Below are 27499 nucleotides of genomic sequence, written 5' to 3'. Positions count from 1 at the left end.
AACATGTTGGCCTTACTAAAATTCATAGTGACACCTTACTGCAAACACATTAACTATTTTATTACCAAGTGGTGGAATGCCTAATCTCGCTGACCACCTGTACATACCAAACCAAGGCATTAGAATACTTGCATACAATGATTATATTATTATAGCAGCAGTGTCTCTTTGGTCCGTCACAGCGTTAGTATAGTCTCAATTAGTCACCTGTTGAAATATAATCTTGCCACTCTCTTGTCGTATTAGCGAATTATCTTTACACCACGACTCGTATTTTGAATGGTTCTTAACACCACTCCGACATCTGTCAAACAATTTTGAATACTCTACCATCTTACAACAAACGCTCTCCGTAAACTGGTACGCTTGAAAACATTATTTAAAATTGCTTTATTATATGGCTATTTCTTGTTGTATTTTTCCTTATTTTGTTTTCATTATTTCCTTATAACACAACGTTCACAGCTATTTTACAACTATACTAACATTTGACAACAGTTTCCCGACAGCCTTGGGCTCTCTGACCTGTTTTAGTATATTTATTTCACTGTTGTTTCCTGCTGCGATAATAAAGTACTTGCATTTGATCTGCAGTTAGACCTTATTCACAAACGAATGACTTGTTTCCTCATAAACATGAAAAGCTTGTGCCTTGCCTTGTATGTCTGTATGTCTGTCTGAGTCACCTTATCACATTATGCAGGAAGTAGCTGTATATATTAACAATTATCAATAATGTGAACTTGCCTACATCACTACGACTGCCCATGTATGGGCCGTTCAACTGGCAGATAATAACATTGGGGCACATGATGACCTGATATTTCAGCGCACAAAGCCGTTTGTACCCGCCATGGTTGCTGAGTGGCTATGGTGTTGGGCTGCTGAGCACGAGGTCGCGGGATCGAATCCCAGCCACGGCGGCTGTATTTCGATGGGGGCGAAATGCAGAAACACCATTGGTATTTAGATTTAGGTGCATGTTAAGGAACCCCAGGTGGTAAAAATTTCCGGAGTCCTCCACTACGGCATGCCTCATAACCAGAAAGTGGTTCTGGCATGTAAAAGTCCACAATTAAATTTATTTTTTTAACCCATTTGTGCCCAGATAAGAAGAGCTTCTGGTCCTTTCGTCAGCAAATGGCCCACGCTGTACCATCAATAAAGCCCCAGCACTTGTGTAGCGGCGCCCTTTGGAATACATTGCCTGCAAGTAAACATTACGTAAATACACGACACACTGACACAGTTCCGAGTGCGTACCCGGGAAATGCCTTCAAATTCAGTGAGGTCCAACCAGAAGGTATTTACTTGTTGCAGAAGGTGGCCAAAAGTATTATCAATGTAGGCGAGCACCGCATTGGTCGCTGACGAAGTCACCCAGCAATGTCGTCCCAAGAGTGGCTTCAGTTCACGAAGCCTGTTCAAGTATGCCAGTCGCCGTAGAGTTAGGCAAAGGCGCTAATCTCCTGGCCTTTTAAAGCACTGCGGTGTCGACACAACTTCCCGCAGTAGTAGTGCACTCTGCAGCCTTGGCACATCACGTTTTTCGAAACAAATGTATGTGCAGAGTAGCCCGCTGTACGTCCTGTCTGTGTGAAGGCTCACTGAAAAAAAATTTTCCTGGTTCTACGACAAATCTGCTGGTAATGTGTGACCGAACGCCTTTCCGTAAATAAAGTGCGGTAAATAAGAAAGTAAACGAAGAAAACGGAAGACACTGTATGCTCAATCTGTTCTGTAACCGTTAAAGTACAGGTGCTTCCCGTATTCAGAAAACGAACGAGTCTGCATGCTAAATCTGTTCTGTATCCTTTAAAATACAGGTGCTTCCTGTACTTAGTCTTATAGATCATATTCATTCTTTGGAGGATGTATTATCGGGGACTAAATTGCCCAGGATGCGCGAGCGTCGACCGATTTTTATTGGTGTGCTATCTGTTGGGATCAGCCGTGCAAACATCTGCGTTCGGAATGTGCATACGTGACCAATTGTTTCCAGCCATCTTGAGCAGAGAGGAAATTTGTGGACCCTCGCACTTCCAGGATATTTTGACCGTGATAGCACATATTCTTGAATGCAAATATCATGAAGGCAGCCCACAGCCGAAGCAGCAGGTCACCATTGAGAAAATTGTCTTGCCAGCACAGTGACATAGCTGAAAAGATAAAACATCTTTCACATTGTCATATGAATGCATTGCATAGCATATATACAAAAAGGTGCAAAATTTCAGCCCAAGTTCTTCAGATCCCGGAAGGAACTTTATTTTATTCAATCACTCGTCTTGCATTATGTCCTTGAGAAAGTTGTTCTTGACGCCAAACAACTTGAAAGGATAAACTTGTTAGGAGAAACAAATAGTATTCGTGAATTTCCATCCGAAAAAAGCGTCAAGAAGGGATAATCAAAGCACACAACAAAGCAGTAACATGTGTTAGAAAAACATGTACGTAGACCAAGATTGTTGGAACAAGGGGTGCTGCTGTAGCCCACATTTCAACAAAGGTGCTTGTCATCAGAATAGCAACTGTTTTCCTTGGCAGCTCTCTTTTGGTGCATAGCTCACTGGCCACTATATTCATTGGGGGAGGAGAAGCTGGTGTATATGCTAGGTCAAGAGAACCCAAAGTGTTGTGCACTTAGCAGTGGTGATCGTGATGGAGTGGGTAAGGGCACTGCTTCCAGTCCTTGCAAAGAGTCGGGGTGATCAAAACATAAAACGATGTACACGTGTAAGCAATCATTAATCCAGTAGATCTGATCTTCTCGGAAGTAAAAAGAGTAATTAGGATAAACTGTTCTCATATTTGCAAAAGAAGCAACGAAGAATTAAGAAAAATAAGTTTTGTATCCAAATGCATCTGAATAAGATAACTGGAAATGGTGAATGAAGGTGAAGGCACACTATAAATAGGCATTTTATTGAAAGCCGATGGAAAAATATATTGAATAAATATAAAAAATAAGGAGATCAAAATTAAACTGGGTATGACCGTAGAACATTAACGAACAGCCTGTGGCAAAAATTGGATGGGCAATATGATAACAAGGTTCAAGCTTGCGAAACGTTGAGCGCTGTTTACATTCATGCCGCTGTTGATGGCTTCAAGTTTCTATCTTCCTGCGCAACCTTTGTTTTACTTGAACAAGGAAGTGGGTCATTCTTTAAACAAGGCTAAGTTCAAATGCTGTTCAAAGCTTCAGCATTATTATAATGGAAGTGATTGTTATGGGTAGATCTCCTGGGTGGGCATTCATTCATCAGCAATATGCGCAAGTGTAAACTCAAAATTTAATGGTCTAAATGGGCGTTAGATCCTGGCAAACCATTAGCTGGTCTTTTTTTCAACACAAATGCCTACACATTTAATATGATGGCAGCGCGCTAGCAAACATTACACTTGTTGCGACAACCAAAGTGATCTTTGGTAGCAATCAATGAACGAAACAACATTCCGCAATACTGATTTAAGTCATCAGGAAAAGTCGCTAAAATTTTTGTACCCCCACCTCGCCATATACACAATAATTGTACATCACACTGACTCTTATTGTGTCAATCATGCTATTATAACACTAGGCGTCAAGTGAGGAGAATGAGGGGATCAGAGGGCACAATCGTTTTTGTTAGAACATCAAATGTTCTTTACATTAATGCTACATTCCAACCAACAAAGGAGCAGCCGGTTTGTGAGATGGTCGCCAATACGTACGAAAGCAGCAGAACGTTGCTGATGCGATGTTATGCGAACAAATGCACTCTTTCATACAAAATGACATCCTGCAGTCAAACCTTCTGCACACGTGCCAATTTTAGTTTGAAAAACACGACAGTGGAAGGCAGAGCGCTAAATTCTTTGATAATTACTAAAATAATTCGATTATTCGTTATGTTTACTGTTTAATGTGTGAAATATTCACAGACTGTTCTCTATGGGTGCTGTAAAGAGGATCCCTGCATTTACAGTCATACGAAGAATGATCTGTGGGGCGGACAAGGAGAAATGCTTATGAAGTTTATGCAAGAGTACACACTACAAATTACACCCCACTTCACATTACAATCTGGTAGCGGAGGAGGAGGAAAAACTTTATTTTCTGGTGGAGGATGCATACTCCAAAGTAGAAGAAACTAGTGTACCTTAACCATTGCTGTTGGCAATGCCTGCGCACTAGCAGTTGCATAAAGTGAGGCAGCTGCATTTGTATTTCCACAAGCTGTAGTTACTGCACGCTGCAGCCAGTTTACCGGTACACAGCTGTAATGCATATAGGGCAGTATGGAACTCTCTAATGAATTGTCTCCTACAACACGATTGGAGAGAAATATTCTGCAAATAGGTCAGGCGCCATGTGCCATCCCATACATTGAAACACCTTTGAAGAACCTGAATCACCGCCTGGGCCGTGACGAGGTGAAGAGTGCGTTCTGTGTAGACTACTGGCACCTGTAAAGCCTGAAGCTGTGGAGAGTGCATTAAGTATCAGCTGTGAAGGTTTTTAATTTAATCTGCACACAGCAAAAGCCTATATGCAGTTTCGCAAAACGCAAACCACCCCCTTTTTGTTGTTTTAAGGTAATGACACGTAGGGCCACAACATGTACACTTTGATCCTCATTCCTAAGCAATCAAAGCGAATGGTACCACTCTAAGTGTTATTTGCTATCTGTATCACATTCGCTATCAGAAAGTGTTAGTATGGGATGCTACCATTGGTGGAGAAAATGATTTCAGGAGCAATATAAAGTATTAGGTACGGTGATCTCAGTGCTTTTACTGCTATTTTAGTATAATTGGGTCTTATATTAAAAATGAGGAATAAATGCAACAAGTATGTTTCAGGTCGCAACACTCATGAGGTATTTAGAAGCATTTAGATCGGCAATAACATGCCAAAGTTATTGCTTGCCGAGATGTCTCATTTCAGGAGTGATAAACGTGTTGCAGTGGTTCTGCAATACAGGTAACGTGTGTAGTTGCTCCTTCGCCACTGTTTATCCTACACAATATATTGACGCCCGTTCAACGGTTCTCTGAAGAACATTGCTGTTTTCAAGTGCTTTGTGCTAAATACCTAGAATTCGTTCTCGTAGGGCAGCTGCATGTCAACGCGGAATGGGCAAGCCCACCATTCCGGTGCTGGTCGCCGCTGCATGTGCGATGAGAGAACCCCGCGAACTCGAGACCAACCACAGAAACCAGTGGACTGGCTACGGATACTACGACCATGACAGGGCGCACTGATTTTTCAGGAAGCCGCATATATATATGACGGTGATGCGAACACCATTTATGAAGAGCACCTGGACAATATATCTTGCGTTAGAAACTAGAGACCCGGCTCCTGAATGCTTAATGCAAGGAAACACTGGACCGCACAAATATATGAGATAAATGGTGTTGCCACAAGGGCCACGAACTTGGAGATGAACAATGAAGCTAGAAAAGAATGTGTGGGCCAGGTAATGAGCGATGGAACGAAAAATAATGGGCACAACGTTAAGAGACAGAAATACAGCGGCGTGGGATAGGAGAGCTTACGGGGTTTGCTAGCTTTGTGGCTAAGAATGACTGGCTATGCTCCAGCGTAACGCACGCACCTGTTCACAAGACGTGGGTACGTCAACGTGGCTAACGACTTACGCAAAGCACTCTGTTCAAGGGGCGTGGGCAAGTGCACTCCTACGTTGCCACAACGTAGGTAGCTCCTATTGTGTTCGAGGTAGTGCTCCTATATTTTGCAGGCATTGCTGGATCGCATCGGCTAAGCGTTTCAGCGTTGCTCGCACGGAATGGCGCGAGGAACTGTGCTATAATGCTAATCGCGTTAAGGTCGACATTATTCTTTGGATGGAATCTGCCGCAATTAATATTGTGTTAGCATACGTTGGGTACTTCGCGCATTCTCCGCGACCCATGTTTGTATCTATGTTTTGTTGCACTCAAATGAAGGAGGACCAAACCAAAGAAAGTAGAGGAGTGGGTTTGAAGAGCAACACGCAGAAGACAATGTTCTATAGCATCGCAAGGGAACAATAATTCAGGATCGCGAGTGAGCCTGTAGAGTCTGTGCAGGAGTGTTTTTATCTATAACAATTGCTCAACGCAGGCCCTAACCATGACAAGGAACGTTAGAGAAAAATAAAAATTGGTTTGAGTGCATACGGCAGGTTTCACAATGCATACGGCAGGTTTTACAATAACCCGACTCCGAGGTTATCACTGTCATCGAAAAGAAACGTGTACAATCGTATCGTTGCACAGGTGCGAGCATAAGGGGCAGGAATTTGTAGGTGAACAAAGCGATGGAGCGAAAATTGTGAGGCGTAACGATAAGAGACAGAAGAAGAGTGGCCTGGATCAGAGATCAAAGGAGCAATAGCCCTTATTCTAGTTTACATTAAAAGAAAAAAAAACGGAGCTGCGCGGATCAGGCAATGCGTAAGGCAACCCGTGGATGACTAGAGTTACTGCATAAGTGTCAAGGGCAGGGAAGCGCAGTCTAAGGCGACGGAAAATTAGGTGAGATGATGAAATTAGGAATCTGAAGGCGCCGCAGTTGCAAATCGGCTAGCGCAAAACAGTAGTAGTTGGCATTCGCTGGTAGAGACGTTCGTCGTGCAGTGGACATAAAAATAGACTGCTGATGATGATGAAGTACCATTGCATAGACGCCACGAAAAGCTGTGAAAAAAAAGACTTTTTGACGTATTCGCCAAAAAATAACTACGACTCATCGGAAATATCGCAGAATCCAGAACGCGCGTGGCCAGTGCAGATCCTCTTTGAGACCTTTGAGAAGAGGCAGTACCCACGAAACGTCTCATAACACGGCCGATGTGCTGGTTGACATTCTCTAACCACTAAGTAAACATGCCACTTGCTTTGTGCTGTTCAAGCGCAATTAACATAAAAATCAAACGAATAAGAACAGTTTCGCTACGCCACAGTTGCTTCAGATAATAGCATGTTCACTATAACAAAAGTAGCCATGGAGCGTGATACTTTCTTGTAGTTTGTATTTGTGTTTTAGCGCAGGGAGAGATTTGGACAAATATCGGTCTCCATTGAACACCACGTGGAGTGTGGCCGTCAGTGGATCCCATGCCTGAAAAACCTTTTCTCCTCGTTCCCGTTGTTTTCCAGTAACACATTTGCCGCCCTGACAAACATGCGAGGGAATGCTCTTAGGACACAATGCGTTATTATGAAGAGAAGAATACATTTGACTCCACACTGCCTTCCATTTCGAGGTGGAAGGATTAAAAGGCTAGTTTACGAATTCAACGCCATGAATCAAGCCTTGGAGAGACACACTCTATTACAGAGATCACACTTCAAGGTTACGTGCTTACTTTGGCACCAGTCTTAATTAACATGCACGTTAAATTTAGGCACACGTGTGTGCGGTTGTGGGTATTGGTATTTGCTTTTCTTTGTGGCGCACGCGTTTCAAAATATATTTTCAAGATGTCTCTGAACTTGTTCTCTCAGAGGAAGGACTTGGCCCATTTTTAAATGCTGAACGTCTTTTTTAAGGCACCTCAAGCGCTTCCTTCTCGCTTCACATGCGTGACACGCAAGAGTCGAGATGCACCCTTCCCACACTTCTTCATGCATACTACTGCTACGATAATACGCTGATCCGCCAAGCACGAATACTAACCATGCCCAACGGGACCTATACACACGCTGTAGAGCACTCCCATGGTCATCCATTCTGCCAAGAGTTCGGGGCCACCCAAGCGTCCCCCGCATCTAATGAACGCTCGTCGTACTTTTGGCTGATACAGACATGGATTGGCCTGTGCTGCCCTCTAGGCACAAGGCTATGCCAGCGGGTCATAGTGGCCTTCTGTGCCATGTAGCCAAGAAGAACAGGGCCAATGAAACCGGTGACACATGGGCAAGAAAGGAGATAAACACAATGAGAAGGAAAGTGATCAGAAAATCCTGAAGCACCTGGTAGAGTCAATGCGTGTGATTCTTCGTGATCTCCAGAATCCGGCCGCTAAAAGTGCCCTGCAGGTGCTCGACGTGCTGGAGTCACTTACCACCAGTTGCCTTCACCCGAAAAGATCATGTTCTCGTGACGCCTGCGGCAAAAAAGACGTTCCACGTCCGCCGCCAAGGTCTGTGAGTGGGGGCGCTGGCTAACACTCCCAGGGTTCTACTAGTACACATAAATACCCAAGAAAGTGGATGGGGAAACGCCGCCGCGGTAGCTCAATTGGTAGAGCATCGCACGCGACATGCGAAGGTTGTGGGTTCGGTTCCCACCTGCGGCAAGTTGTTTTTTCATCCACTTTAATTTCCATTGATTTATCATTACTTTATTTCATTTATTAAGCACATGCACTTTCCCCTATGTTGTACTTGGTGTCGGTGTTTGTTGGCTTCTCATTATATGACTAATAATTATCGGGTCCCTCGGTTAACCCCCTTTCTTCTCGTTTATTACATACGAGGGTCTCGAATCCGGCAACATTGATGCCTTCAGGTAGCATATGTGGGTTTATTGACCAGTTGCCTTCACCCGAAAAGATCACGTTCTCGTGACGCCTGCGGTAAAAAAGACGTTCCACGTCCGCCGCCAAGGTCTGTGAGTGGGGGCGCTGGCTAACACTCCCAGGGTTCTACTAGTACACATAAATACCCAAGAAAGTGGATGGGGAAACGCCGGCGCGGTAGCTCAATTGGTAGAGCATCGCACGCGACATGCAAAGGTTGTGGGTTCGGTTCCCACCTGCGGCAAGTTGTTTTTTCATCCACTTTAATTTCCATTGATTTATCATTACTTTATTCATTTATTAAGCACATGCACTTTCCCCTATGTTGTACTTGGTGTCGGTGTTTGTTGGCTTCTCATTAGAGAGTTTTAGTATAGCGTAAAACCCTTGCGTTAGCGTTAGCGTGCGACGCAACGCTAACGCAAAGAAAGACTGCACTGCGCGGCACAAGGTAGTGTTTTAGAATAGCGGAACGGAGAAAAGCGTTAACGTTAACGCAAACAAATACAGCGCCATCTAGATGTAAAGACACAAAGTACTGGAAAGCCAAATCCACACGAAATGTCGAGCTTATCGAATGCCGAATCCGCAAGTGTGTCCCTAAGTCAAGCTTATCGAAAGCCACAGTCGCTGCGTTAATTACGCATGTAGGTGTTTGGTTTGAGCGTTGTTTTGTCGAGAGTCGCGAAACATACCGATTAATCTTGGCATGCTGCGATCGAGTGTTCTGTGGGACCCATATTACGTGTCCTTTTTAAGTTGGGATGACATAGACACCCTCATGCTTCGGGAACGAGAGCGACCGCGCAGGTTCTACGTGTCCTCAAGATCCACTCAACGTCGAAGCTATACCGGAGGGGACGTTTCGCCGACAATTTCTCTTCCAGAAAGCGGATTTCCCACTTCTTTCCAATTTTTTGCAACGGACGCCCACCTTGACGTCCATCCGAATAGGTTCAAGGCGAAAACCTCCTTCACGAGGTTCATATCGTCGTCGTTGGTAAAACGCACACGCATTGTGACCACAGCACCGACCACACTACATACTGTGTTTTGCCGCGGAAAACATGACATGCATCGGTTCCACATGCGGCTTTACACCAAGCGAACGAGCGAAATGCACTTGGGCGCCATCTCGAGGCGGATACAGCAAACACATTTAGTAAACCCATAGAGTTGCTCTACTAACTCTATGAGCCAACCCTCTCGTTAAGCCTACTGCGCCGCTAATCGAGAACGTATATCGTAAACAACGCCCATTTGTCACCTGTGCACCGCTGCCGAAGCATCATCACACAATTCTAAGGCGAACACGAGCATTTGTGGGGAAGGATAGAGCCTAGCAGTGCAGGCAGACGGCTCGATAGATCCGAAGCGGGCTGCTCTCACTTCGACTGGCGCCGCCATCTTGCCGTACGTAAGGCTCCCCTTGCGTGCGTTAGCGTTCAACGCTAAATCCTGAAAATAGCGTACGTACGTAAGAGCTCCAGCAGCGTTTACGTATAGCGCATGCGCAGTGTGGTGCACGCAACGCTAACGCTAACGCTAACTCTTTGCGTTTGCTGCTTTACGCTATACTAAAACTCTCTATTATATGACTAATTATCGGGTCCCTCGGTTAACCCCCTTTCTTCTCGTTTATTACATACGAGGGTCTCGAATCCGGCAACATTGATGCCTTCAGGTAGCATATGTGGGTTTATTGACCAGTTGCCTTCACCCGAAAAGATCACGTTCTCGTGACGCCTGCGGCAAAAAAGACGTTCCACTTCCGCCGCCAAGGTCTGTGAGTGGGGGCGCTGGCTAACACTCCCAGGGTTCTACTAGTACACATAAATACCCAAGAAAGTGGATGGGGAAACGCCGCCGCGGTAGCTCAATTGGTAGAGCATCGCACGCGACATGCGAAGGTTGTGGGTTCGGTTCCCACCTGCGGCAAGTTGTTTTTTCATCCACTTTAATTTCCATTGATTTATCATTACTTTATTTCATTTATTAAGCACATGCACTTTCCCCTATGTTGTACTTGGTGTCGGTGTTTGTTGGCTTCTCATTATATGACTAATAATTATCGGGTCCCTCGGTTAACCCCCTTTCTTCTCGTTTATTACATACGAGGGTCTCGAATCCGGCAACATTGATGCCTTCAGGTAGCATATGTGGGTTTATTGACCAGTTGCCTTCACGCGAAAAGATCACGTTCTCGTGACGCCTGCGGCAAAAAAGACGTTCCACGTCCGCCGCCAAGGTCTGTGAGTGGGGGCGCTGGCTAACACTCCCAGGGTTCTACTAGTACACATAAATACCCAAGAAAGTGGATGGGGAAACGCCGCCGCGGTAGCTCAATTTGTAGAGCATCGCACGCGAAATGCGAAGGTTGTGGGTTCGGTTCCCACCTGCGGCAAGTTGTTTTTTCATCCACTTTAATTTCCATTGATTTATCATTACTTTATTTCATTTATCAAGCACATGCACTTTCCCCTATGTTGCACTTGGTGTCGGTGTTTGTTGGCTTCTCATTATATGACTAATAATTATCGGGTCCCTCGGTTAACCCCCTTACTTCTCGTTTATTACATACGAGGGTCTCGAATCCGGCAACATTGATGCCTTCAGGTAGCATATGTGGGTTTATTGACCAGTTGCCTTCACCCGAAAAGATCACGTTCTCGTGACGCCTGCGGCAAAAAAGACGTTCCACGTCCGCCGCCAAGGTCTGTGAGTGGGGGCGCTGGCTAACACTCCCAGGGTTCTACTAGTACACATAAATACCCAAGAAAGTGGATGGGGAAACGCCGCCGCGGTAGCTCAATTGGTAGAGCATCGCACGCGACAGGCGAAGGTTGTGGGTTCGGTTCCCACCTACGGCAAGTTGTTTTTTCATCCACTTTAATTTCCATTGATTTATCATTACTTTATTTCATTTATTAAGCACATGCACTTTCCCCTATGTTGTACTTGGTGTCGGTGTTTGTTGACTTCTCATTATATGACTAATAATTATCGGGTCCCTCGGTTAACCCCCTTTCTTCTCGTTTATTACATACGAGGGTCTCGAATCCGGCAACATTGATGCCTTCAGGTAGCATATGTGGGTTTATTGACCAGTTGCCTTCACCCGAAAAGATCACGTTCTCGTGACGCCTGCGGCAAAAAAGACGTTCCACGTCCGCCGCCAAGGTCTGTGAGTGGGGGCGCTGGCTAACACTCCCAGGGTTCTACTAGTACACATAAATACCCAAGAAAGTGGATGGGGAAACGCCGCCGCGGTAGCTCAATTGGTAGAGCATCGCACGCGACATGCGAAGGTTGTGGGTTCGGTTCCCACCTGCGGCAAGTTGTTTTTTCATCCACTTTAATTTCCATTGATTTATCATTACTTTATTTCATTTATTAAGCACATGCACTTTCCCCTATGTTGTACTTGGTGTCGGTGTTTGTTGGCTTCTCATTATATGACTAATAATTATCGGGTCCCTCGGTTAACCCCCTTCCTTCTCGTTTATATATATATATATATATATATATATATATATATATATATATATATATATATATATATTGACGGGGTGCTTTCCTAATTTTACAAATCCCTCTTTGCTTTCTCCTTCACCTCTGCCCTTGTGGGCGAGCTGCACCACTCCGCGACAACATCTACACCACACGCTCTGGTGATTGTTCGGGCAGCGCAGCAATCGCGTGCAGGAAATTACCCATCCTTCAAGCAAAACCTGTCGGGTTACCATATTTCGGAGAGAGAGCGATTAATACAATAAACTTCGTCCCTTTTCCGACATTTTGCATAACGTGGAAACTGGGGCTGCCGATTTCTCTGCCGCTGTTCCAAAATGTGCATTTGAGGCGTCCTGTTGCTTGACGGCCGGGCGTGTAGGAAGTGGACTCCCGGTAATCCGACGCATGGCGCTCGGAAAGCTTTGGCCGAATGGCGTAGACCGACCGTGGTGGAGGCACCGTAGTAGGCGTGGACACCACCGTGGAAGGCACCTCCGTAGGCACAGCCGTAACTTAAGTGATATTGCGCGACATAAAAACCACACGGACGTGAAAGAAGACGACACACCAAGCGCAAACATTCAACTAAGTTTATTGCGCCACTGCGTCATTTTATACATGGCAGGTAACGTAGATCGCGCATGCGCTTACAAGGAAATGAAGTGCGAATTCATGTTACATGGTTACGTGTCGTGTGATGCCGCGTCCAAGTAACGGAATTATTCACGTCGGCACCCTTCGGCAGTGACCTGGAGAGCGACTGCAGTGAAGCGGGCAGGATGCTACGACTCCGCAGGCGTGGCCACTGTCTTCCAGCAGTTCTTCAGTGCTAGCTTCATGCTCTTACCATTGCGCTTTCTCGTTCATGCAGTTTAATTGCATAAACTGAACTGAAAGGAAAGCAGGCACAAACATTGGCAACAAGGGTCAACCGCAATGAAAACAACCTTTTTCGAAATACCTTTGAAGAAAGATGCCAAGCGCCATAATAACAAAAGAAAGAAAAACATCGAAGTAATAGGATAGAATCAGGACAAAGTGCAGTAAAATGGAGATGTGGATGAGCAGATGGACCCAGTTGCACCAATGAAGCAAGCCATCAGAGATATCTCCGCAGGGAGCTCATTCCATGCGCTAATTGCATGGGGAAAGAATGAGAACTTGAATCCCTCAAGGTGACTTTTGTACTCTCTAACTTTTGCTATATGATCATGCCTTGCTGATGCATAATATGTTTGCTCAAAATCCCTATCTTTATATATTTCTGTTTGCTTGTTATAAATGCTGACGACAAACTTAAGCCTTTGCAAACTTCGACGAGACTGTAATTATTTCCAGCCCAGTTGGTACGTAAGCTGCGAACTTCTTATGGCGAATTCATAATTGTTGGTCACAAATCTCGCACCCTATTTCTGTACCCTTTCTAATTTAGCCTTCCATACGGCTGTAAAGGAGTCCCATGCAACACACGCATAGTCTACAATATGGCGAATGTTCAATAAATGCAAGGTTTCCATCAGCATTTTTGGTGGAGCTTTGAAATTTCTTCAGAAAAAGTGCAGCAACTTAAAAGCCTTGGCAGAAATTTTATCTAGGTGACATGTCAAATCGAATGTGGAAGTGAATGCATTGCAGAGGCATTTCGATGTCAGTGGGCCTCTTCGTTATCTGTTCGTGACATTCACCGAGACGATGGTTCAGCCAAACAATATTACGTATGCAGCATCTTGGACAGTCCGGGACTGCCGGCGATGGATGACTGAAGAGACCCCCTGCCGCTTCCCTGCAGGACCTCGTAGATTAGACGACACCTTGCAGCGTGCTGGAATTTATGCGCGATCCACCAAGTGCACGCGCTGCCTGCTACAGGCCTGCTAAATAACACATTAAACTACTCGCCCTTCTGTAATGCAAAGTTTACTTGAGTAGTGTTTACTACTCATGAATCACTAAATTAGCCGAAGTGTTTGTGTCGTTATAGTTCACTTTAAGGTGTTACGCCACCTTCAAAAGTAAATTCTTTATTTTGTTATTTTTAACATTTTATATATACGCCAACATTCATCAACATGTTCTAAAAGAAATTAATTTCCTATCGCCATTAGCTTGGGAGTTACAGTGCCGTTTCCAACCGATAGCCTCGTATCGCAAGACCGAGAACCAGTACAATTTCTTTTATATAAACATAATTTAAAATAGTTTTTTTATTCTATGTTACCATCAAGCAGTGACATGAATAAAGGGAGACTCTACTACATCTCTTGGGGGCTCCAGCTGCGCAGCTGTGAAGCATTTTAGGCCTCTGTGTTGTTTGTACTTCTGTGACACATGTTGAAGATTTGTTAACGTTTTTCTCAAAGCGAAATTTTGCTCCACCTTATGTTACGCAAACTTTGATAAGCGTTTTTCAGTCAATGTTTTTATTTAAAATAATAAATAACATATAAAATACATAAACATAGAGATGTGTGCAACGAAGTAGAACATGAAATAGATTTTAATGTACAGCTTGTTATGCAAATAAACTTGTTGCAAATTGGCAATTCTTTCTTCCTTTGCTTGAGTTTTTCGAACATTACTTCTCCAACATTTATCAGGGTGAATTTATTCTAGTTAATTGCATAGGTCACGTGATTAGGTACATAATTGCCAAAGCTGTACTCGTTTCAGCAATTCATTGCACTTACTACGGCTGGCGCGACTAGCACTTTTAAGACATTTGATGACAAAATTTAGCTGCCGCAAATCAACTAAACCATTTACTGTCTTGCATATAGTTGAATAAGTTAAATAACGCATGCTAACTCAGGAATAAAGCTTATTTAAATAGTGACTTCCGATTTAAAAAATATTTTCTGTGTGGTCCACCACCTTAAAGGCAGGAAAACATTATTTCACCCAACGGAATCACTCCTCTACCCCTGTGCTGCACTCACCACCCCATCCGATTTCTGAAAATTATTATTCCCATTATTCCAGTTTTTATCCTGCGGCACAGTTTGAATCGCTGAAAACCGCGCGAGGAAACGCTTTCCTGATGCAATAGTTATTGCGCAAGAAAGGGAAAAAGCTCACTTCAAAGTGCTAGAGCTTGCGAAGTAAAGTCGAAACGCGGATTTCAGGGCTCAACATCCCCTACGCACGCCATTGACAAGCCATTGAGAACCCATTGAGCGGATGGCCACGTGCTAACTGACGAGTCAAGGTAAAAATGGCACGAATCTTTCATTTGAGCGTGCCTGTGAGGGTGTGTGTCTTTTGATATTGCGTTTTTCCTGTATAATTCCATTGTTGAATGCTGGCTGTCTTGCGAACTTTCCGTTATTGTTTCCTCAGGCGAAATACATTGCCCAATAACACATTGCGCCTGCAGGGCTTCGGCCGAACGAAGTACACAAAGTGTGGCGATATGACCGTGATTGCTGTGGACGCAATCGTGGAAGGTGCCTCCACGGGCGCCGCCATGAGCTTAATGTAAGCACCCTACGATAGTGGTGTGGACACAGCGACTGGCCCCAAAGCCTACGGCACGCTACGGCACTGCCGCTAAAAGCACTATCTTCTGGCAATCACGTAGTGACAATTTCATCACGTTAGCGGTTAGCGCACGTTTCCATTCGTATAGCTCAAAAAAAAGAAAAAAAGAAAAGTCCTAACACCCTCAACTCCAGGTGACATCTGAGCGTCACCACTGCGTAAGGAATACCGAAGTGCCATTCATTTCCACTTTACCAAACGTGATGGAAAATGTGCGTGCAACGCGCGCAATGAAATGGTCCATCATTATACAGCCTGACAGCCTTTTCATTAGGTCCATCATTATGAAGCCTTAGCCCACAGTAAACGTCACAGTGGCCGTGAATGAGCATCACATGAACTGTGCAAACTCATTAAACCAGCGTGATCTCGAATTCAGTACTCTACTATAAATCTGAACACTGCTCGTACACTAGGCTTCACGCGGTCTCGGCGCCGGCTTCTCTTGCTTCATTCACTAAAAAAATTTCGAGACGCGTCGACTGTTTCGTCTATACCTTTTACCGAGAGAGAAAGTAACGTTTATTATACGAAACAGTGTCCCGAGCGAGGACGGGTATCACCCTAAGGTGGGAAGGCTCCTTAGTGCAAGAACCCTTTGGAGTAAAAAAAAAAAAAAACGGAAGCTGGGGCATGCACGAAAGCATCGACAGAAGGGTGCAGGACGGATTCAGTTTTGAGTGTGGGCAACGACGGCTGCTCAGGGAGCTCGTTCTGTCGGCAATATTGTGAAGGTGCGCGGGCTTCATTAGAGTAGTGCGGATGGAGCGGGGCAGTGCGTCGAGTTGGCTTCATCGCTTTTGCGGCCAAACGCAATGCGTATCTTTAAAGATGTCAACCTCGATCGCTGGGCCGCATGCACGTTGATGCCGTGACAGCACAACGGCGACGACACCGAAGGCGACGGTGCGAAAGCGCATCTGACGTCTGTATAACTGCGACCTTGATAAATAAAAAAATAAGACCCTATTAAAGCACAAGAACTTCGGCACACTTTCTCTTCAACTTATTCGACTTGGCTAATATTTCGCAGCAGTATATCGAGCGTATATATTTCTTGAGGTACACTTGGAGGCTACTACAATTACGTGCATCTGCTTCATCTGCTAGAATATTGCCTTTTCAGGTTAAGAAAGCAACGTCTTTTGATAAGCTTTGCGACAATACAGAGCTTGTACGTTTCTTCGTAGATCTACGTCTGACTAGGTCCTGCACGCCATAACCCAAGAATGGCGCAGGGAGCTTAAGCCCTTGCATTGAACGCGACGCCCTTGCATTGAATGCAAGGGCGTTCTATGAGAGTACCGTCATTCCGTTCAGTGCCTTCAATTCAATGGTTACAGCGAAAATATGACGCATAAAATTCATAGTCAAGTAATAATAGGGAAGTGGGCTTGTGGGCGACAGGGCCAGAGCGCCTGTTGTAATTATTTTTTCTCGGATAAAGTGACAGCAGTGATATCCGATATTGTTCTTTCTTCGTGGAGACTCTGAAAGCTAACACTACTTTTTGAAGCTGGAAGATGAGGAGTCTGGTATTCGAATAATAGGCGAAAAAACGGCGTGCTTTTGTGTGAAAATATTCATCAAATAGAAACTGCAAACCGCCACATTTTTTGCATCACGTGTTTCCATGGAAGAACGACTGTAGCTGCGGCTATAAATGTGAAGACAACGCGTCCCCTAGGTTCCACGCAGTTTCGACGCCGGCTCCTTTTGTCTACTCGCTCTCCGACCCAAAAAATACCGAATCCATGGAGCGCATGGTATTTTGGTTCTTTTTAGCGGTGTTAGGCACTGCGTCCGGGCAAAGATTTGGTAAGTACCATGATTTGTTCCTTTAACTACACAACATTTCTATGAGAATTCCAACCCACATTACTGAATCTAATCATCTATATTTTGAAGCAGCGTGAACGTAAAAACCACATAGGGGGCCTTGTGTCAAAACACGTTCAAATGCACTTGACAGTTTGCAAACTGTGCAGTTCTGTTGAGACGCGAGAAGGAAGAGGTACGCGTTATGGTCAACGCGTGGCGTTTTTTTTTCTCTCGCTTACTAATACAACGTTTGGAGATTCCGCCTTCGTTATCTGGACTTCACATTATGCAATACTGTTGAACTTTCACTTGAACGATCAGTGTTAGAATACAGCGAGAGGTTACGTCTGCCGAGCCCCTGTCAAGTTCTTTCCTTCTTGAAAACACTACCCAATAATAGTTCCAGTATTCCAGAATACATTTTTGTCTTTCAGTCATATTTCTCGCATCTCTTCTAGAAGCTACGTGAGTGGAAAACCTTGCAGCGAGGCGTTGCAGGGACAAAGTTAAATTCTAACGCTAGAGCGTTAAGAGCCCGCGTCGTAGAAAATCTGGTGTCGGCGTCCGACGTCTTGGCATCGTCTGGGTAAAACTATTTTCGAACCATGCATACCCATGCCTTCCGTGTGACGCAAGGAATTCACTGAACTAATTGAATCTTCAAGTTAAAATACGTTAAAAAAATGGCTGTGGCTTAGCTAAGGTTAAGCCCAGGATGCGAATCAAACTAGCCTTAATTTTAGTTGTTGAACCACTGCTTAGCCTGGTGAACTGCTGTTGCTTGGCTATATTTGATTCGGCTAGACGAAGAAAGAACTCATGCGTTACTCTGCTTCGCCTTCAAGAGTGTAACGCGACAGCGTTCCTGTCGACCCGCCAAGGGGTGTAAGACAACGGGCTACGGCGCAGCGACTACGCGCCCCGCATTGGACGCGGTGAGCGTCGAGCAATGCAGCGTTCGGCGCGGCAACGAAATGTGCGCCTGAGCAAGCGACGCACGCCTGAGCCTTAGAAACAGCTCGTTTCTAAGGCAACACCGCATTCACTAGAGGCGCTTTTGTACCGCTTTTAAGCATCGTACTCGTTGGCTCAGTGGTAGCGTCTCCGTCTCACACTCCGGAGACCCTGGTTCGATTCCCACCCAGCCCATCTTGCAAGAGTTGAGCCAAAGCCACCTAGAAAATCAGTCTCTGTAGCACGCCGCAACCTTCGCTTCTCATTCCAACGAGCAGCTCTGTCTTCAGGAGGCATCTCACCTCGTGAGTGTCTAGCAGAGGCAAGCGCAGCTGCTTATATACCGCCGCGACGTCGCGAGCGACGGCGCGAGTTGGAGCCCCGTTTGTCCTCTGTCGTGACGTCACGGTGTCACGTGGTATTGAAGGCGACACCGCCGCGCCTGAGGAGCTGGGTTGAGCCCTCGTAATATGGTTCGCATAAAATTGTAAACTGCGATTTACATACAACCCACAGATATGATAGCTCTCGGATTGTAATTTGAATATACAAGAAAACATAATTCTGCAACGTGTAAACTCAAACGAACCCCTTTTGCAGCTTTCTTACAATGCATAGACCGGAGACCGGGTCCGCCATTTGCGCACACTGGCGCGTAAATGTCACTGAGTCCACGGAATGGGGCGTCCGCTTCCTTGAAACACTTCCAGATGGCGCTCGCCTTTGCCGCATTGCGGCCCATGCCAGGGGCCGCGTTTCTACTAGAAAGACCGTCCTCGTGCATAGCGTTCGCCGCGAGTGTTTCCAGGTAAACAATACAGTTACATATGCTGCACTTGCCAGGACGCGTGAGAAGCAGTTAGGGATCTTTGAATGCTATCGCGTTGCACTCTTAAAGGTGAAGCTTAAGCATCCTCTAAATGTTTTCTGCTTGCTCTATAAGAGTCAATTAGGAATAAGTAAAACATTATGTATTCTACGTACTACCTACCGCTGCAGGTTCTCTTATCACAACCTGAAAGGTTAGATTTTTTCTTTTTTCCGTGGGACCACACTTGTTATTCAATAGAACGCATTTGTTGACTGCGCACCGATGTTATCATTTCTTTCTGCACTTCTGAATAAACCATAGCATTCATCTCCTGCCTCCACCCATCAAACCACGATGATAAAAAGATTTATCTTGTGCTGTTTATTATGCAGTTCATTCAGTAACTGCTATCTTTGATATTTCTGTTCTGCCTGAAATACCCACTCCTGCATAAGGCCTAGTGAAAAGGCCGGCAGTACTTAAAAAATAAACATATAATACACAAAAGAATAGTTCATTATAAGAAAGTCGACGTTCCGCCCGAAAGGCGAAGCACCGATTGCGATAGCAAATTGGTAGATAGCTGTATGAAGTAAGGGTTGTAGGTTTATGGGCCGTATAAACAAGTAAACAATCGCTCACTTACCAAATTAACAATGATAGAATGTGTAAGCGCGACTCAACGAGGACGTAGAAAGAAACATACGCACAGAGACAGTGCTGTCTTTGTGTGTCTGCTTCTTTCTACGTCCTTCTTCAGTAGCGCTTGCACATTCTATCATTGAAGATGAGGGATAACTATCGCAAAGAAAAAGTGGAGACCACACACTGCATGTGGAAGAAAGCGCTTGTTCCCTTCTTCCCGTCCATTGTGTGCTGCATTTTTTTTCACTGATTGTTTATCATCCGGAAAAGAATTATGGAGGATATTATTGGCAACGAGATTTTTCACGGCAGTGCATATTTTCGAGCTAGTTGGTTCGTTGCACTAATTCAGTCATAGTAATTTGGTTACAGTAGTTGAGGGAAGAGCGCTGGATTCCCACAGACAAGAAGACGAGCTGCCTGTGGGCAAAATATCAAAATATTTTTATTCGACCGCGCCTAGTTGGTTGCGTGGCCAGTGACCCGTGTTTGAAAATGAATCTTTATAAACTAGAAATGGTTCAGAGGAGAGCAGTAAGATTCACATATAATGCCTATCACAAATTTGCTTCGCCTTCATCACTCATGGCTAGTAACGACATGCCGATTTTGGAACAGTGCGGAGTCATCGCCAAGCTCAAGTTTCTTTTCTTGCTCTACACTCTCAGTTTAATATAGATCCTGGTAAATAGCCTTTTCCCACATTCTCCCTGGCAGACCAGACGTAGTCACAATCACGACCTGACACCATATTTCGCACGTACTAACCTCTTCAAACATTCGTTTTTTGCGCGAACCATCAGCGAATTAAACGCACTGCCTTCGTATTTTTTTTTACAACGTGGCCTTCCTGACTTCGAAGATTACTTGCACAATTTCGGGTGAACTTCATTGTTGGCAGCGCAATGCTATTGTCTATATATGGACAACTTATGAGCTAACTTGTGATTGGTTTTTATTTGTGTACATAAAAGTGATCTCACAGATTAGTGAAGTTTTTGTCCCCAAATATTTTTGATCACGTTTGCTAGTCTATGCTGTCGGAGTGACAATCCTTGCTGCTTGTATTCTATAACTTTTCCAGTTTCGTTCGCCATGTTCATTCTCCTGGCCCCTCCGCCCCCTCCCCCCTTTTTTTTGGTCTTCGCACTGCAGTATGCACTAAATAAAATAAAAATAACACAATGTGTTGTGTAGAGCAGCAAAAAGCTCTATTTCGATAATAGTACGGGCCATATGTGTAAACAGTGTCTCTGAGAATGCCGATAGCGTGACGAAAGAGAATGCGGCCACAGTTTATGGGAAAATGTTGAGAAAACAAACGTTTTTAATGAAGCTCATATTCCAGGACCTGTATGCGAGTGCTGCAATGAGCGCTTCACTCACCATAGCGCAAATTTACCCAGGATCATGGCTCCAGTGTAGCCTCACGGAGGAACCAGTGAAGGACGGTTGGCCGCAAATGGATCGCTACTGTAAACCCTGGCTCACGCACCCTTGGCGGCTGTTCAAGCAATACAGATGCCTGTGCAAGTCGGGCTACGTGCGCAACGCGTGGGGACAGTGCATCAGTTGGCGCCAGTGCCACACTTGCATGAGTGCTGTCAATGCGGACTTCATCGCGCACCGAGCTGACCCACAACCAACCTGCGGAGAACTTATGCCCGAGAGTTGGGCTTGGCGGGGAAATCTCGCCGGCTGCGCCTGTGCCCCAGGATTTGTGCGGTAAGTGGCTGCGCTCCCACGGTGACAGTCTCCGTGCTTTGAAGGGCCCCTCACCGGGCCACATAAGAAATTTGGGTTATACGCTGGAAGTTGTTACGCGCCCTTTAAGGTGTGTTTTACCACAAGATATTTTTCATATTACTTCAATAGCTGCGACGATAAAATTGTTTTAGTGCCACAAACGAATGATTTCAGGAGGCGAGCGTCACCGCCAACATGGACGCTCTCTCCACTTTCACCGTCTAGCCTTTGCAAGCGAAATTCCTTCCCTGCGCTCTCCCACACCGGAGCCGGAGGTTCGCATGACGAATACGTCACGGGCCCCAACTTATCTCTCTTTTTTTTATTCTTCTCTCGCACGCGTTTTTGCAGAGTGGCGCACTTCCGGTGACGGTCTCGCGCGGGAACTATTGCGTCTGCCTCGCTTCATGCAGCGAATGATTTTGCGCGCTCTGCACGAGGACACCTGATTACATATTTAAGTCAGTGCCACAGTAACGAGCACCAAGGCAGACGCGAGAGGATGAAATAGCACGATCGCAGAGCTGAAGCACGGTAGACAATCACATCGTTTCGTTCTCTGCGCACAAGCGTGGGAACATCCGCAGGAGGTCCGCAGGAGATCCCGATAAAGTCTTTGACCATGGGATCTCCCTCTGTATATTATTCTGTTTTATAACTTGTAATCTGCAATTAATAAAATCAATTTCAATTGCAAAAAAAGAAAAAAAAAGCCGACAAAATGGAAGTACATCTGTCTGGCTACGGACGGCACTAAGGGAAACAATAACACGCAGACATTCTGTTTGCACCTTTTATTATTACTGTAACTGGTCTATTGAAGCAAGATATTAAACAAATAACTGATGTTGCCTTGAATAATTCTTGATGTCAAGTGCCACTGTAAGTAACGTCACTGGACTACGATGTACGTGGGCACACTTGTGCGATTGTCGTCGGCTGTCCGGCTGGGAGCACAGAGTCCGCGACGGGAAGCGCAAACGGCGTTTGGTTTGAAATTTAGGCTCTTTCTGCGGCGCACAGCGATGTAATGCCTAGCATACACCATTGTTAGCGCACATTGAATGCACTGCGGTTGTTAGCTCAAAACCGCCAGGCGTTTTCAGGGACCCTTAAGAAACACTGACGAGGAACGCAATATCACACGATATAGTAAAAAACTATTCTTGAAAAATTCAAGTTTTGTTATTTCTTTTTGTATCAGATTGGTTGCAAACAAAAAAAGGAAGAAATAGAAGGTGAAACTGCGACTTGTTTTCAAGTTTGCGCCAGAGGGATAGCATAGAGACGTCAGTGTGACGTGTGAATTGCAGTGTCTTTTCGTATTTGTCTTGTTTTGGTACACATAAATTTGTACAAACTTTCTAAATTCAGTCGGTAAAGTCTAAAGATTACAATGTAGTCCATCTTTATTGGCAAATGTTTACTAAGCTAAGTTCACGCCGCTTAGTTTGTGTTGAAGTTGAAGCGCATGCAAGAACCCTTGCGCAATCCCCTTGCACGCGTGAGAAAACGTTGCCCACCATGTAATCATGATTCTCGGCTACCCATCAAATACTTTCCCTCGTACTTGCAGCACGCAGCCGCATTAGCATTTTATATAATTCTTCTGGCTTATGTAGACGACGACGGTAAAAATCCACCTTTACTGACCGTCTCCTTGACATATCGATATTGACTTCTTTTTACATTAGGATATGATATTCTAGAAGTCTCGAACAAGCCGACCTGCCTACATGAGTCTCACTGTTCTTTCGATTTAATCTTTCTTTCGCGCAGTCTTTTTGGCTCTACTGTACTTGACAAACGTGGACTACCTGATCACAGTCTTGTCAGCGTTTCAGTGGTACCCTTGTTTTGTAAAGTGCAGGAAATGACCAGTGTGGCTTTGCTTCAGAGACTATTATCGTGCAGATGACGCTTCCATTATTGATCACTCAGAAGCTTGTCTTTAGAGAGTTTGGTGACACCGGCGCTTGCAGTTTTTGGGATGATTTCAAGAGCATTGCCAGTATTCTATCAATAATTTCGTTCCCCAAAATGAAATGAAGTACGCAAGGAAACGCCCACGATGACTCGCGACGTCATGGTCTGAAACACAAAGTGCAAAGGTAAAAAATAAGTAAAAAACGCGCACTTCTCAGGGTCATAGCAGAAATAAGCGACAGACTTGCTTGTCCAGTGGGTTGCTCAGAGGAATTCTATTTCCGCTCAACACTACCTTACTTTTTTTTTAAACCGACCTACGTAAAGTTTGCGACAACTTGAGTGGAAAAAAGAAAGCAGTTTCAGTCACTTCTGCTAAACGTGGTAATGATGAAGACCAAACAGGAATCGCTGAACAATTTAATAATAACTTTACCAATGCCCTTTCTCCTGCCACTGCTAGCATACCCAATGTATCAGTGAATGGTGCTCTATATGTGAATTTTATTGCCTGGCCACGAGTGCACTGAATGTCGCTCAACTTGAATATTTAAACTCCCTCGAGACCTGATAACACACCAAATGTTTTCCTTCGCCAGTATACTGAACCTCTTGCGAAATACCTAGTTGTTACATTTCGTGCTTCACTTTCGTGTGGAATATTACTGAGGGACTGTGGTGTGAAGCTCATATTCAGGAAGGGCCATCGTGGAGAAGGACCATCGTAAGACATCTTACTTAGGCCTAAGCAATTCAATTGTAATTAGTCTTATTATTATTTACCCTAAATACTCCAACAGACCTTCACTACTCAGTATACGTAGTCTTAGTCATAAAGCTCAATAGTCATACACAGTCGTAAAATATTCTTATAGATATCCCCATGCGCATCTATGGAACGCATCGGCTCACGTGTTATAGATAGACGGGCGGATGGACAGGATTCCGAGGGAAGTAGTCCTACAATGCTTACTCTATAACAGGAGAGTTGCCGAAAGACTTGTTTCTCGTAGAGATATGTAAAAGCGCCAGTTTCTTGGAAACGTCATGAGCTGTTGCGCAAAAGGTAATACTGCTTCACAGAGTGCAAAAAACACTAAATTGCAGGCTACATGCGGAAACCACAGGTACGCTTAATACGCTAAAACAAAGAAAAAAGAGCTTCAGTTAATGCATTTTGTTTCTGCATTGCTCCAAAAACGTTTGTCGGTGCCTCACTTCTGATAATTTGCGACAGTTTGTTTTGCGGGCGAAGGAGAGTGAATGTTAAAGTTCTGTCATTGCGAAACGTTTCGATAGTCACGAATACTCGAAAATTCACAGATCTATTTCGAATAGGAATACATTTCGTTTGTGGCATTAAATTTTTACTCGAAACCTCGAATGCGTGCCCGCCCCTATTGTTTGGCCTGAAGTTCTCCAGTATATTTCTGTGAGTAATGTCCTCTATACACGTCTGTAATATGCCTAGTCCAAGTGAATGTAAACGTAAGGTCAGCACTGCATAATAACGTGATAGTTCACCTCATAATAGACGATATTGTGTATATGTCGCACATCTTGGCGTTAGCCATCAAGCGCTTGTCTAGGCCAACTCCAGTATTTATGGAGAACTAGAGTGAGGTTTGTTAAACACATGTCGTCTTCCTTCTTACAGGTACTACAAGGGGGGACCCTGCGTCCGTGCCGACCAGTGCCCGCCAATCTGCCGCGGTGCCAACCAGGTGTACAGCCTCTGCCAATCCGAGTGCCCGGCCACGTGCGGTCGCACAGTTCCGTATAACTGTCAGTATAGATGCGAAGTGCCAAGATGCGTCTGCAAGCCCGGCTACGTAGTGTCGCAGGAAGATCCGCTAGTCTGCGTGCCCCCTAGCCATTGTCCCCGCCTTCCACCAACATGTCCTGGCCCCAACCAAAAGTACACTACCTGTATGTCACGCTGTCCTCGGTCTTGTTCACAAAAGGAGCCTCGTATGTGTCCAGCTGTGTGCTCGGGTGAAGGATGCGTCTGCAAAGAGGGATACGTTATCGCGTCTGGTAATCCTCTCCGCTGCGTACGTGAGGACGAGTGTCCACGGCAATAGGCCTATAGAACAGAAGAGACGTTCACACGCTTAAAGTGTGCAAATACGATCAAGGCCCTACCGTTAAAATTTCGACACTGAACGTACTTCTTTCCAGCAACCTACAGATTATATCTGTAGTCTGAATTGCATATTGTGTTAACCTGGCAGAACCTTCTTTGTGTACAGAACTTGAACAAGGCAGACAGTCGAACAGAGGGAAACGCATCGGCAATTAGGCGTGGCGATAACGTTGAACATTTCGTCCAATATATTAATCGGTTCCTCTTTGCTGCAGTATGTAAACACTTGAATTACAGAAGGAATGCTCTCAACCACCTAAATGAGCGGAAACATCATTCACTGTTTCCTGCTTGTATCGCCAGTAGGGTAAAGGCCTCGCATATACATGCTTTGTCGCATCTTGCAGTGTGGGATACTTTCGAAATATCACGTGTGAACTGGGCCGCACTTTTTAAGCACAGTGGGTAATAAAATTTTATGGTCGCACCTAAGTTCCTATGTCAAACTTTTTGTTGTCCTTCAATCACTGCATGCTGCCATGTGAAGACTGCACTGGTCAGCTACTTCGGTACTCTCCGTTCCAATGTTTCGGTGAGCGAAACATCTAGGCAAACTGGATGCTAGGCGTCCAGGAACCACAGTGCAGTCCAAGACGTCAGCAAGCAGCAGATTTTTGAAATATATAATGTGCGTGATTTTGATCCTAGTCATCCTTGTCTTGTACTCAATGTGACCGCTGTTCATGTTGGGGATGATCCTAGATTGTTATTTGCGGTCTTTCCCCACTGCAGACTTCTGCGTACACCTCATTCATTCTATATCATTTGCGTGAAGTGTGCAGGAGTATGTTGATGAAAGTGACTAATGAGTCAGCAGTAACATATCATTTTGACAATTTGAGAGTGAATCTGTGCTCATGATATCGGCTCTAGAAGATGAGCGAGCCTTAGAATTATTTACAAAATCGACTCATTAACACTGTTCAGAGCAGATTGTTAAAATGGTTGAGTTGTGCTGAGTTATCAAGTGCCTATTATACCACACTTCTTCAAGCAGTTGCGATAGTAATAATAAATAGTAATACCAATAAATTGGCCCATCAACCAACTTTATTGATGTGCCTAAGAACAACCTGCTGGTCTTGGCACTGGCGAGCGTGAGAATTAGTGTAACATACAGACACAGGCTGTCAAGCGCCCCCTTGGGCTGGGTACATGAAACAAATTCCTTATATTACATAATGCATGCCATACCGTAGCATAACATGACTTAACTTACAACATATCACATATACTATACAAAAAGAACATTGATTAATATTTCTGTAAATCTGGGCATTAATCATATGGTAACTGCTTTGGAATAAGGCGGAGAGATCAATACAGACAAATAGAAACGCAAAGAATACTCGTTATTTGATAACGGTTCACAACGTAACGTCTAAAAAGAGCATTCATGTATCTGGAAACGAGCTACAAAGTGGATTACAACGCTGCGCGGGAAATGGACAAATCTTTATGTAATAGGCCTCTTTTGTGTGAGTGCAGGCCTTCACAATCCAGGCCAAAGGATACTTTGAGAGGCCAAATGCATATACAGAAAGAGATATAGACACCTTAGTTAATTTTGGTGGAATCCTTGTATAGCTATTATTATTCCTGCATATTCAATGAGGCCATTTACAAGCTTGAATAAGAAGCTTAAGTCAGGTTTGATATGTCTGCAGTCGGAGTCTTCCAAACCAAGCGAGGAATGAGAGTGAAACTTGTTCACGACTGACCTGGCAGGAGCATCGATATCACTGCATAAAGACTTCGTTTTGTCTGACCTCTTGTTAGACCGGCAAATGCTGTTTAAAACGAGAGATGAATATTCGAACAGAGGTAGATGGATCTATGCACTTCGATACACCTGCACTTATGAACTGCCTTGGCATCTGGCTT

General features: G+C 44.7%; 2 protein-coding genes across 2 annotated transcripts in view; both read left to right on the top strand.

Annotated features, from left to right (window-relative positions):
- Positions 1–27499, top strand: part of LOC139050787 (epidermal growth factor-like protein) — a 59627-nt gene that overhangs the window by 8098 nt on the left and 24030 nt on the right. The window lies entirely within an intron of this gene.
- On the top strand, positions 17080–26061 carry LOC139050788 (epidermal growth factor-like protein). The gene is made up of 3 exons (XM_070527540.1): positions 17080–17384; positions 21204–21522; positions 25127–26061. The coding sequence occupies exons 1-3, from the start codon at positions 17321–17323 to the stop codon at positions 25551–25553; spliced, it is 810 nt and encodes a 269-aa protein (XP_070383641.1). The 5' UTR covers positions 17080–17320; the 3' UTR covers positions 25554–26061.

This window comes from Dermacentor albipictus, chromosome 10, assembly GCF_038994185.2.
Source record: "Dermacentor albipictus isolate Rhodes 1998 colony chromosome 10, USDA_Dalb.pri_finalv2, whole genome shotgun sequence".
Classification (NCBI taxonomy): domain Eukaryota; kingdom Metazoa; phylum Arthropoda; class Arachnida; order Ixodida; family Ixodidae; genus Dermacentor; species Dermacentor albipictus.
This window is presented reverse-complemented; position numbering and strand designations above follow the sequence as displayed.

Coding starts and splice junctions, on each gene's coding strand:
- LOC139050788 (XM_070527540.1), top strand. CDS start 17,321: ATGGAGCGCATGGTATTTTGGTTCTTTTTAGCGGTGTTAGGCACTGCG. Junction 17,385..21,203: donor TGCGTCCGGGCAAAGATTTG/GTAAGTACCATG, acceptor AAATTTACCCAG/GATCATGGCTCCAGTGTAGC. Junction 21,523..25,126: donor TGTGCCCCAGGATTTGTGCG/GTAAGTGGCTGC, acceptor TCCTTCTTACAG/GTACTACAAGGGGGGACCCT.